This window comes from Engystomops pustulosus, chromosome 7, assembly GCF_040894005.1.
Source record: "Engystomops pustulosus chromosome 7, aEngPut4.maternal, whole genome shotgun sequence".
Lineage (NCBI taxonomy): Eukaryota > Metazoa > Chordata > Amphibia > Anura > Leptodactylidae > Engystomops > Engystomops pustulosus.
The window spans coordinates 14434468-14449658 of NC_092417.1; the positions used below are offsets into that span (position 1 = coordinate 14434468).

At 40.9% G+C, this 15191-nt stretch overlaps 1 protein-coding gene across 1 annotated transcript; it reads left to right on the forward strand.

Moving 5' to 3' along the window:
• On the forward strand, nt 1-6367 carry LOC140069987 (fibrinogen-like protein 1). The gene is made up of 6 exons (XM_072116320.1): nt 1-69; nt 1263-1284; nt 1423-1514; nt 3619-3739; nt 5772-5957; nt 6069-6367. Exons 1-6 carry the CDS (start codon nt 1-3, stop codon nt 6365-6367), a joined length of 789 nt encoding a protein of 262 aa, XP_071972421.1.
• The last annotated feature ends 8824 nt before the right edge of the window (nt 6368-15191 follow it).

Consider the following 15191-nt stretch of genomic DNA (forward strand, 5'->3'; position numbering starts at 1 on the left):
ATGGCAGCCACGAACCTGCTCCCATGTCTCTTACTGGCCGGTCTTTATTACCTCCAAACTATATCTCTGGTGAGTACATTTATATACCAATCACATACCGATTCACATCATGTTGGTAATAATTACAGGCGGTCCCCTATTTAAGGACACCCGACCCCTAGTTAAAGACGGACCCCTCTGTCTTCTATGACCTCTGGTGATCTCTCTGGGTGCTCTACCATAGTCCCAGACTGCAATGATCAGCTGTAAGGTGTCTGTAATGAAGCTTTATTGATAATCCTTGGTCCCATTACAGCAAAAAAAAATTGAAACTCCAATTGTCACTGGGGCAAAAAAAAAAAACTACAATTATAAAATATACAGTTCCGACTTACATACAAATTCAACTTAAGAACAAACCTATGGACCCTATCTTGTATGTAACCCAGGGACTTGCCTGTATTAGTAGTGATGAGCGGCTGAGTTTGAAACCGGACCTGAGATACACCCCCATTAACACCAGCACAGACCCCGGGTATTAGCTGTTTTATTGCCACCGGCATAGTCATGTGCACTGGCAGTAATGTGTTGGCACACTGCACCCCACCCCCATTTTGGGGAGGATGGGTGCTTCCTATAATGTCATTACGGAGCGCAGATCCTCCCCAAAATTGCAGCACAGTGTTGCCGGCATGTGACTGGTGGCCCCCAAACACTGGATCAATTTGATGACTTTACCGACGCCATTTATATAGTCACTGCCTGTGATCCTTGCCAGCACCGATCACCAGCATTACCAGAAGTGAATTGATCCAGAACTAAATCCGGACTGCTGATAAAATTCATGGTCAGCTCCAAGGGGCCCCAACCGCAAGAGTTTGTTACAGACCTGAACGTTGGGTTTTGGGTGCACTCAACACTAATTACTGGCTTTATTGACCCCTTCACATATGTCCTATTTGCACAATGTTAACATTATAATTTAAACATTTTAATTTAAACAACATTTTTTGCAAAAAAACATACACCGAGTGACAAAGAAGGTGACCACTTACTTTAACCCCTTTGTGACCGATGGGCATTGGTGTCCAAGTCAATTTTTGATATTCTGCTATGCGCTTCTTTAAATGACGATATCTCTGGAAAAGCTTTACATATCATAACAATTTTTACTTAGTTTTTTTTCATGACTTGTAAGACTTTATTTTGATAGAATAGTTTTATTAATTACATTTGGAATCATTTCTCAACTAATTCAATTCCCATTACTTTTGTGGTTACAGGTTCAAGCTCAGGCGATTCACGGTAAGACCATTTTGTAAATTTTGGAAGTAGATTTTTTTTTTATAGAATTCATTTTTTAAAATATGTCTTATAATAAACAGTCAAATAAAATTTGATTCAAAGATATTTTGTGTAAATTTGACTTTTTATTTTTGCTAGGATATGACTGTTCATATATTTGGAAAAGAAATAAACTCACTACCAGTGGCCTCTACAGGATCAAACCCCTGGGCGCTGACCTCTCTTTTCAGGTAAAGGCAGTAAAAGAAAACTGGTTATTATAGGCAGTCCCCGGGTTACGTATAAGATGGGTTCTGTAGGTTTGTTCTTAAGTTGAATTTGTATGTAACTTGGAACTGTATATTTTATAATTGTAGCCCCAGACGATTTTTTTTTGGTCTCTGTGACAATTGGATTTTAAAGATGTTGGGTTGTCATAAGAACCGGGAGTAACAATAAAGCTTCACTACAGACACCTGTGATAACTATTATAGCTTATTGTAGTCTAAGGCTAAAGTACAGTAAATTACCAACATCCAGAGGTCCGTTTGTAACTAGGAGTCGTCTGTAAGTTGATTGTTCTTAACACAAGAAACAGACAGCAATGTGCCCCTTAGTTACTTCTACGTTTCTATGATAAATCTGTCCACAGGATTGTCTCTCCTGTTTGTTACACAGCTGTGAGTGTTAACCCTTTATTGCTCTCTCCCTGGCTGTAGTATGCTACGGCATTATTTTCAGAGATAAAGCTGAAAGTGAAGGGGGTAAACATCCCTGAGCTGTATATCCAAACCAAGGGAGATTAGATGCAGCTCATGCAGCCTCCATACACACACTGTACAAGCTGAAATATGCATCTCCACGGGAGGGAGGAGCTTGGGTTTTTTTTTTTTACAAACTTAGCTGAAGTTTATTAGAAACGTGTTCACGACTTTATCCCCCCCCACCCACCCAAAATAAAAATAAGCTCAAATGACAGATATGCTTTAAAGTTATATTCCCAAAAGGCTATGTGAATATTGTTTTAAAACTGGTAGATTGACCGAAGAGCCCCCCCATTGTCCATAAGATTGGAGGTTCCCATGTCCCATTTCTTTACTGAGCCACAGTCATGTCATACATGTCATGGCCTACCACTATGTCATCCATCTACTTCCATGTGACTAGTGAAAAAGCACATTATGAATCCATCTGCTCCATCTCTAGGCATCCCAGCAATTCCTTCTCAGTGATCAAAAATGTATCTACCCTATGGGTAGAGCATAACTGTGTTTTTTAACTAATTTAAGAGTTAAACATTACTTACATGTATACAAATAATGAACAATACATTTATTTATAGTTATTTAAATTTATTTAATTTTTCATTTTTTTTTATTTGACTGAATTGAGGACCTTTTGCCCTCTATGGTTCAAAAAATATTGGTTTCTTATCCCTAATTTGGTCTGGACTCCAGGATAAACATGCTTGGGTCCTCTTCTGTACATAGACCTAATTCGGGAGAATCTACACCAGGGTGTTATTCTACTGTTTCTAATATCTCTCTTTCCTCTATGGAAAGGGCAGTAATAAATCATCAGAAGTCTGTACAACACATCACTTAAAGGGAGCCCGTCATCAGGGGCACTTTTTTGGCTTCCCCATCAACCCATAGAGAATAGGGTGCACATTGCCAAAGTATTTTTTTTTAGTAACAAAACTGTCTTTTTCCAATAAAAATGAAAGTTAGATGAAAAGTTACCTTTCTCTCTGCAGAGCAATGTCCTATGGGAGTGGCCAGTCAGGAGTGACCCCCCCCCCCCCCCCCCACACTCTCGGGAAACTGCTCCGTCATGCGTCTATTTCAAATAGGAGGAATATGAGTGTTTTAAAAAAAATTTAAATAGACACTTTATGGGGGTGGGGGTGGAGGTGGGGTTTAGAGGGCCGCTTCTCATTGGCCACTCCCATGGAACATGGTACACAGCTCTTCAGAGACATCTAACTTTTCTTTTTATTGGAAAAATAAAAAAACAGTTTTGTTCTAAAAACCACTATGGCAATGTACACACTATTCTCTATGGGGACTTGGGGGAGGGGCTTCTGTAGACAGGTTTCCTTTAAGCAAAAACATTTCAAAACCGCTTTAAATTGAGATTTTCAGACTTGATTTCTTCTATTCTCTACCACTTTAACGTATAACTCTGAGAGTTTAAAATAAATGTGTGAACAATACTCCATCTAAAAATATATTGAACAAGTGAACAACGGTCAATCTAAAAATATCTTTAAAAACCTCATTTTGCCGGTATATTTCTTGTATTAGGATTTCTTAGAATAACCATGATAACGCAGAGAACTATACCATTTACTAGGTGTATTGTAAAATGTCCAAAGATGGCGGCTGGACCCTTATACAAAGACACGACGGAACAGATGGATTGAGCTTTAGTCGTACATGGAAGGAATATGAGAACGGATTTGGCAAACTTCAAGGTAAATAAGATCACACTGGGATTTTTTTTTTTTACTTAACTTTTGTTTTATTTCTGTTTTATTGATTTACTTCTGTTTAATTTCCTAATATTAAGGGTCAGTTCACATCTCTGGGAGGTCTTTAGTTATTTCCTTCAGTTATTTTGAGTTAAAATCCAGGAGTGAATTAAGCCTGCCCTGGGCCCTGGGCTGTATGAGTATCAGAGCCCCTACAAGTCTGGAATCACCTCCTACATAAGGTCCTAGAATCAGCTTCTTGGGGACTGGAGGACACGTCCCTTCTTCATGCTTTCAATATGCTGTTTCAGGACATTTGGAGGACCATCAAAGGTGCGGCAATGGCTCTTGTGTACTTGTATATTGAGAGCAGGAGCAGATGTACAAGAACTTAGAAGCTCCTTCTCAGTATAAAATTTGGTGGGTGGTTTGGGTGGCCATGAACCCCCTCCCCCCCCGGGCTATCGCCCAAACCGCCTACATTATTATCCACTTATTATCAGTTGTGGTAGAACACACAGAACTTGTGCAAGTCTTTCGAGTCACTCTACAGAGAAAAGGTAGAATGGGAAAACTTGCACCTATTCTGTGTGTTCAACCACACCTGATTTTGAGTTTGAAAAAAAAACTAAACACCTAATGGAGATGTGATCTGGTGCTAATTGGCACATGGTGCAGTAAACCTTTTGGGCTCATACAGTGGGTAATGTGAAGCGGTGCCCCCATCTCCTTAATTTCCTGATAAAACCTGTGCAAATTATTTGTCTCAATAAGAGGTATTTTTATGCATTTTAAAGATTATTTTAAAAAATTACATAAATGTTTCATGTCATACATATGACATCAGACAGGTCTGTCCTCTGGTAAGTGAAATAGTGTAGAATGATTCATGAAACACAGATTCATAAAAACAAATTCTCAAATTTCGTCAAAGAGGCTACTGGGACGTGGAGTAGCCGAGCTGTGTAGCCTGAGCCCCAGCTACTCCACGCCCCGGTAGCCTCAGCTCCAGCTACTCCACGCCCCGGTAGCCTCAGCTCCAGCTACTCCACACCCCGGTACAGGGGACGTGAAGATTAACCCTTAAAAGAGCTATCCTCACATACAATAGTGGCACCTACTACCCAATCTACCTTTATAGGTAGATCATTGGTGGTATGTTTCCTTTAACAGTATAAATTCAAGTATAAACAAAGGGGGAGATTCATAATCCACCAGAGCTCTGTTATTTGTTAAAACGCTCACATATCCAGACAGTGTATAACGCAGTATTCTGATCGACGCGTTTCGGCAAAAAGGCCTAGATGAGGTTTGGATGAGGGATAGGTGAGCTGGACATTCTTTTTGGAACGCTGTGTGTCGGCGTATGATAAACCCCCACCCCCTTCCGCCATGGCGGATACATTATGAGGCTTAGACCTCATGATGTAACTGCCAGCTGTGCCACGCTGACAGACAATATTCAGTGATGGATGTTGGCAGATTTTTTTTAAATGTGTGCTGGTATGGGGCAGGAGAATTCCATGCCAGACAACTCCATCGACGACTGTGTCCTTCTATTCCCCCTACACACTCACATGGCGTGAAGGTGGCTTAGAAGCTCTGATAAATCTCCCCATAATATCTATATGATTATAGATATCATCACATAATATATTTTTTGGAGAAATCAAGGTTTAATCACCGGGGACGACAGGGCTTTTTTACTATGAGAACGGTCAATCTGTGGAATAGCCTGCCTCAGGCGCTGGTCACAGCAGGGACAGCAGAGAGCTTGGTTGAACTTGATGGACAAGTGTCTTTTTTCAACCGTATAAACTATGAAACTATGAAAATGAGGTAGGAATGTCAAATGTCAAAAATGTATCATTGGAAATTGATTTCCGTTTTCATAAATAAACTGTTATGTGGTTATGTCATTAATTTGTTGTTATAAGGAGGTAGAACTTTGCCAAATTGTCTCTTAAGTTCTTGTGATAGATAAAGGCCACTGTTAATTGATGGATAATTTTTTTGAATCTTTCTGTTGTTTTAGGTGAACATTGGCTTGGACTCAAGTACATTTATGCCCTGACCCACCAGACCGGCCGACCCGCCAAACTACACATCACCTTGGGGGACTTCAATGGCCGTGAAGCCTATGCAGAATACAAACCCTTCAGCGTAGGAAATAGGAGCAGCTTCTATAAATTGCTGGCGGGAGATTATTCGGGTACAGCAGGTGAGTGAATAGTAAATAATACAAAAAACAAAAACGTTTTGAAACAAATATTAGAATATAAGAAATTGTGAAGGGCGCATATTAAATATTTGCATTGTTTTCCGGCTGTAGGAGACGCTTTCCTTGGAGATGCAGAAGTGAATGGCACAAGTCAGCACCGCAGCTCGTTCAGCTCCGAGGATGTGGTCAATGACAACTGCCACCCAAAATGTAAATACGGGGACATCATGTACCTCAGCTGCAGTAGACTGTACCAAGGCGGCTGGTGGTACAACAACTGTGGATCCGCTAATCTAAATGGAATTTGGCGCCCAGCACCGCGACATAGACATAGGACCTCCTGTGTGTCTTGGCCAACGTGGAGACCTGACGAGTCCTTGAAATTTAGCAAAATGTATATAATTCATTAGAGGGAGCCGACTGATTTGTGGTTTTGTCTCATATTGTTTTAGTTCAGTTTCTAATATTTTCATTATTTAATATTTTTATGGATATTTTCCAAATTTTTTTTTTTTTACTTAGCATTTGTCTTCATGAAATAAAGTAAATGAAAATCTGTTTCACATTGTATCTGGTCTCCATGAGACTTGGTCATCTGCTTGCACTGATACAACGAGGGAGTTTTCTGGTGTAGAAGCAGAGGGTGTATGGAGAGAGCTCACTTGCTGAGCTCTCTCTATACACAGTGGGTGTCGGCTGTATATTTCAGCTGACACCCACCTGTTTCTGCCATGGTCGAACCTGACCGCTGCACCTAACTTACCATTTCATGTGTTTGCCATGGCAACTTACAGTCTCATTGAGACGTGTAGGCTTGCCATGTGTAATGATCTCTAATAGCCAGCAGATGGCAGGCTGTTAGAGATCAGTAGTATAATTGCTATATACTGCAATACAGTAGCATTGCAGTATATAATATTAGCAATCAGACCCTGTAGGGCTAAAGTACAGGAGGGTCTAAAATGATGGTACTTTTTTTTTTTTTAATTTAAAAACTGAAGATTTTATATCACCCTCCTTTCCCTACATCACATATAAAAATAAAGTAACAGTAAAAATCATAAACATGTTGTGTATCGCCACATCCCAAAATGTCTGTTCTATCAAAACATAAAAAAGATTATTCCCGCACGTGAACACGTAACGAAAAATAGTGCCCAAATGTCCGAATCGCAACTTTTTCCCCATTTTTTTCCCATCCATAAATATTTGAATAAAAAAATTACACAGTTATATAGGTCCCAAATTTATAGAAAATTAAATCACCAGCACGTACCGTAAAAAAATGATTTCTTACATAAGCACCAAAGTGTGGAAAAGTTATTTGCCTTAGAATTTGGCAAAATGGAAAAAATTATTTATGTAGAAATGATTTTAATTTTTAAATATCTATTAAAATTTAATAAAACCTATATAAATTTGGTACCCCTTTGATCATAGCGACCCAAATAATTGAGAGAGAGTGTCATTTGGAGCCCAAAATGAAAGCTATAAAAACAGACCCTACAAGAAAACGCCACAAATGTGTTTTTTGTCAACTTTTGGCGGCCCAGCCTTACCCAGCGTTGAGTTTGAGACCCCTGGTTTACATGTAAAACATCAGGCGCTTGTTACCAATCAGATGTGTTTCTATTAAAACGCATATATTATCAGGTCGAGCGCCTTACGTTCCATGTCTCCTTGTTTTCAAACCCCCATGCCTATGGAATTTATTATTTTCCGGATTGAGTTTTATAGGTTCATTATGTACAAGAGAGATTATTTGGGCAGCTATGGGGAGTCATTTCTCTGGTGGCAGAATTTATTTAGTGAAATGTTCAATGACTACCATTACCAAGGCTAGAATGAAACCATGACGTGATATAGAGTCAATCACTGCCTATATACTAGAGCAGGGGTCGGGAACCTATGGCTCGCGAGCTAGATGTGGCTCTTTTGATGGCCGCATCTGACTCGCGGCCAGCGGCACATCCAGTGATCACATTCACGCCTCTAGAGGCCTCTACATAGACGCATGTAGAGGCAAATTTTCTCAAATTTACTCAGTCCTGGCCTCACTGTAGACACTGACGGCCCCGATGGATGGTCATGTGACCGGAGCCAAGTAATTGTGCACATACGAATTATGCTTCGGTCACATGACTACGAGGTCTGCCTGGATTGAGCCTCGTGCTGGAGCTGTGCCTCTCCCTCTCAGCAGTGTGAGGATGGTGGAGGGGCTGAAGCTCATGTCTGCCAGGATCCAGCTCAGACACTGAGCTTACTGTGCAGCCCCTCTACAGACCCCATGCACTAATATCCTGAGGGATTTGGGATCTATTCAGAAGATGTAAGTATGTAGAAGTAACTGTTAGTGTGTCATAAGTATTGTACTGTGTGTGTGCAGTATCAGCGTGTCACATGTATTGTACTGTGTGTTTGTGAGTGCAGTATTAGGCCACATGCACATGAACACGGGTGAATTTTGCAGGCCACAAACAATGTGCTTGGTCCCATTGTTTGTGACCCATCTGATAACGGTGGGGTGAATGGTACTCATCTCGCCAATGTCCTTCGCAAGTGACTGTGCGCGATGCAAAGACGGCAGGTCTTACTCCTGCCGTCTTTGCACGTATGAGGAGGTTCTGCAGCAGCTGAGGCTTGTGTGTAACAGTGTTCCTCCCTGCTGTACTAAGACACCACTGGACTAAAACAATGGTAATTCCCTGTAAAATAAAAACTAGATAATTTACATTGGAGTTTGCGATGCAGGACACCTCATCCAGCACTCTGGCTGCTGCTTTCTTCTGCGCATGCCTGAAAGCTGCATCTCTCATCACCAGGTGGGAAGAAGCCAGATCCAGTCATGCACATTAAAAAGAACACTCCTTGCTCTACTAATGATTGCTGGAAGCCATTGTTCTGTCAGTGACCCATTAAACATATTGGGGCAAATTTACTTACCTGGTCCTGTTGCGATGCCCGAGGTGAGTTGTCCGACAAGGATGAAGTCCGATGCGATTTACTAAGGTCGTGCGCCCAATATCCTGCATGTGTCACTTCCCTGCTGAGGTCCGCCGGAGTTCACCTTCTTCTTCCCGGTGCATGTAAGTGCTTGGCTTGCGACACAATTTGAATTTTAAATCCCGCGCTTAGTCCGAATAAGTCAAGTTGTCCGACGCCCCCTCCCCCCAATTTGTATCGCATGAAAATCGGTAAAATTTGATCAAATGCGCCAAAAACCCTTGTTAAATGCGGCACAAATCAGAAATAGTCGGGTAACCCGACGGAAATGCGGCTCTCGCAGAATTATATTCTAAAATATGGGGCGCTTATTGCTCTCTCAGCCAAAAAGGTTCCTGACCCCTGTACTAGAGGGTCCAGTGCCACAACCTGTAAAGGTATAGGATGGAGCTAAGTGCACCAGCATTTGATGCTTCCCCACCTCTGTGAGCGCCAGCTTTATCAGGAGGCTCCGGTCTGCTGATACATCCCAGCAGGGAGCAATGCAGTGCTGAAGTGCCAGGGCACCCTTGACCTGGCATAGAATTGTGCCATAACTTTCGCCTGAGCAGTGGGCAGGTGTGGGTCAAGAATGCCCAGTGCTGGCCCACTACATAACTGAGCACTGCCACCTCACCACCCAACCAGCGAAGAGAGTGGAGAAGAGACAGAAATTGCGACTAAATCAAAGCTTGTAGGCCTGTTTTCTGGTGTACAAGTGAATACAGATGTGACCCAACATCTTTATTTAAGGATACCTACCTTGAAGAATCTACCACCAAAAGTAATTCTGATGGTAGATTCCTCCTGCCGGGCTCTGACCTAATCTGTGATTTAATAATTCTGGGAACAACCTTTATTTTATCGATAGGTAAATATCTTGCAAAGAAGAGGAGTAGCCTGGCCAAGCAACAAGAGGTAAGGCTCCTCCACGCCCCAGTAACCTTAGCAGTGCCATTTTCTTGCAGGTCCTCCGTGTGTTCCTTTTCACACCTTGTGAACGAGCACCAGATGCGCCTCTAGTTTCTATAGAAACACTGCACATGCCAGCCTGATAGCCAGAGCTACAGCGGATGAGGGCAGTGGGCCAAGGGAACCCCAGGAGGTGGCACTGCTAAGGCTATTGGGGCGTGGTGTGTCTTAGCTCCCGGTGCTTGGCCAGGATGTTCCATACCTTACTCTTCAGTATTTGTATTTCAATTCTATGTATATCAGACTACGTGATAATGACCTACACTGAAATCACATGAGAGAGAGTTTATACAAAGCCTCATCTGCTTTGTGTTGATACCTGGAACCAACTGTGTATATACACTGAGACCTAGTGCCAGGATTTGGCATGAACACCTCTGCTCTTCATGCGTTTTGGTATATTAGTAACAGTGTATAGACCTTGTAGTCTCTTTCTTATCAAAAGGTCTTTGGGATTTGGCCAACCTGTAAGCCAATCCGGAAATCCCATGGATATCTACAGAGCAGTGGATAGATGTGTTTCCTGAATTCATTCTTTCGGATCTCCAAAACCTAGAAGTATTGCTGTTATGAAGCATATGTTTTTGAGGAAAACATTAGAAGAAATAAAAAAAAACAAAAGTTACTCTCCATTAGTCTCTATTTTTCCTCAGATCAGACCTCTATAATCTTATCTTTACTCAAGGGACTGGTTCAGGGCAAAGAGTGGTTATGGGACTGGTGCAGGCAATCAGTGGTCATTGGACTGGTGTGGGCAACCTGTGGTCATGGGACTGGTGCGGGCAATCAGTGGTCATGGGACTGGTGTGAGCAATCAGTGGTCATAGGACTGGAGCGGGCAGTCAGTGGTCATGGGATTGGTGGGGGTAATCAGTGGTCATGTGATACTGAAAGCAAGGGGTTCAAAATGCTAGTGGGCTGTGCAAGTGGTGAAAGGAAAGTGCAGTGTGTTTTTACCATTTTATAACCCCCCTCCCCCCCAGTTATCCAAAAATATAAATCTAAATCAACATGGAAAAATGCATGAAAGAAAACCTGAGTTGGCTGGAGTTCAACACATATAGCCAAAATCTTACAGTTGAGTCCGGTGTACTGGCCTACAACCTTTCAATGCTAGTAACACAGGCGCAGGAGCAAAGGGGGATGTCAGGAATCGGTCACTAATGTATTACAGGGGGAAACCCCTTTATAAAGCAGAACATTAACAACACAATAAATGTCCATAAACTAATTTAAACAAATAATGAGTCAACATAAAGAACACAAAAATTAAATCATTTTAGTGTGTGTTTTAGTTTTAGGTCATTTCAAAATATAAGATAAAACTATTATATAAATTATATAAATAAATTAATTTTTCGGGGGAATTTCTGCTACCCCATGTTATCTTAAATACAGAGAAAAGAAGAAAATCAATAGTAAATCATGGGGTTCATACTGAGCCCTAAAATTTACCTATCAGATCAGACCCTAAAAAAGATCTATCCAGATTCTGAATAATTCCGACCCCAGAATCATAGTGCAAATTCAATTTAAGCCAAAAAATTATTTTAGATACCAGACCGGATATATATGTTATGGGTAATAGAGGAACTCCCTTCCCTTTGTCCAACCACCCAGATGCTGTGGATATTATTGACCAGGGCATTAGAGGGGTGGACGCGGTAGAGATGGCAGTTGGCAATCAATGAGGCCCACGTAACACATAGGTTTTACTGTAAGTGATTGTCCATTTCGGGGAAATAGAAAGCTACAAACCAAAGATCAGGGTCTCCACCTAGCTGAGGAACATTCCCTAGTTGATGGTAGGTGTTAGTTCAGTGGAACGTGTTAGTGTTATATTTAGGTCTTTTGTTTTCACTTTAACTTAAATTATGAGTCAGATTTGTCTTTTCTCAGTCTAGTTTTCCTGTCAGTTTAGATTCCGTTTTTTCATATTTTTCTAAAGTATCTTAACTTGTGTTAATTAGGGATTGTGCTTGTAAGTCTAACCTGCTTATCTGGGGCGTAGCTCTAGTCAGAAGTTTGGGTCCAGGTTTGGGGGTAAAGCGGTAAAGTTGGTTAATGTGCTGCTGAACAGCCAATCAGCCAGCTTTTAGTTCCTTTAGTTTATTCGTGTTTGGAAACATTCACATAGGACAATGTTTTTCATGGTCAATAATGAATATACCATATATACTCGAGTATAAGCACAAATGTGCTGAAAAACCCAAACTCGGCTTATACTCGAGTAAAAAAAATATAGGTTTTACCAGGTTTTTGTGGTACAACTAGGGGGCTCGGCTTATACTGGGATCTGCTTATACTCAAGTATATACGGTATATATATTTACGGTAACTGAATTTCCCTGCTTCAGAAGCTATTATGAGAAATTCTATTTTTATGCACACAGAGATATTTCAGTCTGCCCGTGACAGCAAGCCACCAACTAATTTCCTATTCTTTGAACCCACTGTCACTATACACATTTCTTGGAGATGATATCACTTTATGTTCACTTTTTCTCCCCACAGAAATAGCTGCAGGAAAAAATTGTGAATTAATCCGTTATCAGTTTTTTTTCCAACGTTTATTGGAGGAATCATTTGCAGTAATGTATTTTGCCCCATAGATTCAAACTCTATGACTTCAGTTTCTAAAATAAGTCATGTCTGCTTGTTTTTTTTTTAAATTTATTTTACTTTATTGAATTGCCAAGAAAAATGGGATATACATATACACATATTTTTTGTTCGGACTTTAAGATGCACCCAGATCTAGTCTTCCACAGAAGGAAAAATATATTTTATATTCATAAAAATATCCCTATTGTTCACAAAAAAGCAGAGCACACACAGATCTGCTACAGGAGGCTTCTCTCTAAGAGATCGGGTGCAGCGCTATGTCAGCACATCACCTGATCTCCATTACAGCGGTCCTGACCTTTGAACTATAAGACACAGGCACTTTTTAGTAAGATTTTTTCATGCTAAAAAGTGCATCTTATAGTCCAAAAAATATGGTAATTCTTCATAGTCATATGAAACTATATATATATATATATATATATATATATATATATATATGCAGTCCCCGGGTTACATACAAGATAGGGTCCATAGGTTTGTTCTTAAGTTGAATTTGTATGTAAGTCGAAACTGTATATTTTATAATTGTAGATTCAGACAAAAAATGTTTCTCCCCAGTGACAATTAGAGTTTCAAAATTTTTTGCTGTGATGGGACCAAGGATGATCAATAAAGCTTCATTACAGACACCTTACAGCTGATCATTGCAGTCTGGGACTATAGTAAAGTATTCAAAGAGCTTCACCAGAGGTCAAAGTGGCCAAAGGGGTCCGTCTTTAACTTGGGGTCGTCTGTAAGTTGGGTGTCCTTAAGTAGGGGACCGCTTGTATATATATTTATAATATATATATATAGAGAGAGAGAGAATATACACAGATTTCCAAATCAATACTAAATATACGGTACATTATATCCCATTCTCTCCACATCGTAGAGAAAGAGAATTTTTTTTTACATATATATATTTGTAAATTATTTCTTTACCAAAATATTAAAAATTTTAAGGTTTTCTTCTGTCGGTTAATACATTTGGTTTGCAATATTTCCTTTTTTTAATTGATTTTACCACATCGAGCCTTTGTCAGATTGTCAGATATCTGGTTTTCTGCTTGTGATCCAGTTTTAATTATCATTCTAATAAATCTTCCTATGTTCCTATGTTCAATAGTTCACCAAGTAAAAGACCTATAATTAGCAGGCCGGAGCACAGGGACAAGACGCCCGGTGCTCTAGGCAGCTTATTATGCACGTCTCTTGTGTGACGTCGCCTCTTTCTCCTATGCTCCCAGCATTGGAGAGGGAGGTGCAGGGGCATGTATATTTAGCAGCCCGGAGCACCGGACATCTTGTCCCAAGGCTCTGGCTGGCTAATTATAAATATTTTTTTACAGACTATTCCGATGTGTCAACATATAAAAGACCACCACCAGGATTGTGGTGAAGAGGAGCATGGGTGGGTATCTGTAGTTTGTTTTTTTGTTAAACTAAATGGTTGTTTTCCTTTAAAGGACAGGTCAATCTCAAACTGCATATTAATAATTTCACATTTCTCAAGTCAGTACTTTATATTATATTATAATTGTTTGTTTTATTGAGCAGAGCAGTGGTGTGACACAGTGGGGGTCATTTACTAAGGGCCCGATTCGCGTTTTCTCGATGTGTTACCCGAATATTTCCGATTTGCGCCGATTTTCCTTGAATTGCCCCGGGATTTTGGCGCACGTGATCGGATTGTGGCGCGTCGGTGCCGGCATGCATGTGACGGAAATCGTCGAAATCTACGAAATCTGGCCATTAAGAAGTATTTTATTAAAAAACCTCCTATTACTTGTGACGTCACCACATGGATTGCAATCAGAACTGTGTATGGAGCAGTAGCCACCGGCCGGGGCTCTACTCCACGTGCAAACACTAGCGATCCTCAAGTCTATGAACATCCAGTTTGGATTACCTGTGGAAAGAAACCCTTCTGGACAACCATAATCGTGGACTTTACCATATTTCCGGATTCCAGCACCAAAAGGGACTGTATCCACTTCAGACCAGGAGGTTCGGTTTCCACCATCACCAGGTATCCACTTATATTTAATAGCAAATTACCATCTAGACCCCAAAATACCACATTTTTTATCACCTGTTAGAGTGTTTGGCGCAGGTACATTTTGTTTTATCTCATTAATGTATTTAATATGGTTACCTATTGAATTGTCCGTTCTTTGTAAATTTCTCCCAGCACTAGCACTTTTTGTATCATTGACTACCTCATATATTGTTCCCCCTTTCTGGAATATTGTTATGAGCACTAGCACTCTGCATATTATTGATATGCTACTACACACATTTTGCAATCCACTTACTTGAAGGAGTTAAACTCCCTTACTTACGCTGCTAGTCGATCTCCGTATGATTTCGTGATTGTGCGCCTGTGCACTGTTCTCCTCTCTGTCTGGCCGTCCGGCCGGGTGGCGCATGCGCCGGCCCACAGTCCGGTGATGTCATACTATCGCGATCTCATTGGGTCTCGCGATATCACGCAATGTGAACGCGGTGACTCTTAGTTCCGGCCAAACACCTGGGGTCCCGATGTGTCCGGCATGTGCTGCAACAGGAACGTTTTTTATTGGAGCTGTAGGCCCCAACACCTCCCACTAGAGTCATGTCATCTTAGAAAACGCTACCTCATTGGTTGATCCTCTCCATATATACCTATCT

What these genes read in the sequence shown, in the direction of transcription:
- LOC140069987 (XM_072116320.1), top strand. Translation starts at nt 1, where the DNA reads ATGGCAGCCACGAACCTGCTCCCATGTCTCTTACTGGCCGGTCTTTAT. An exon ending in ACCTCCAAACTATATCTCTG is followed by an intron (nt 70 to 1,262) that starts GTGAGTACATTT and finishes TTGTGGTTACAG; the next exon opens with GTTCAAGCTCAGGCGATTCA. An exon ending in CGGATTTGGCAAACTTCAAG is followed by an intron (nt 3,740 to 5,771) that starts GTAAATAAGATC and finishes CTGTTGTTTTAG; the next exon opens with GTGAACATTGGCTTGGACTC.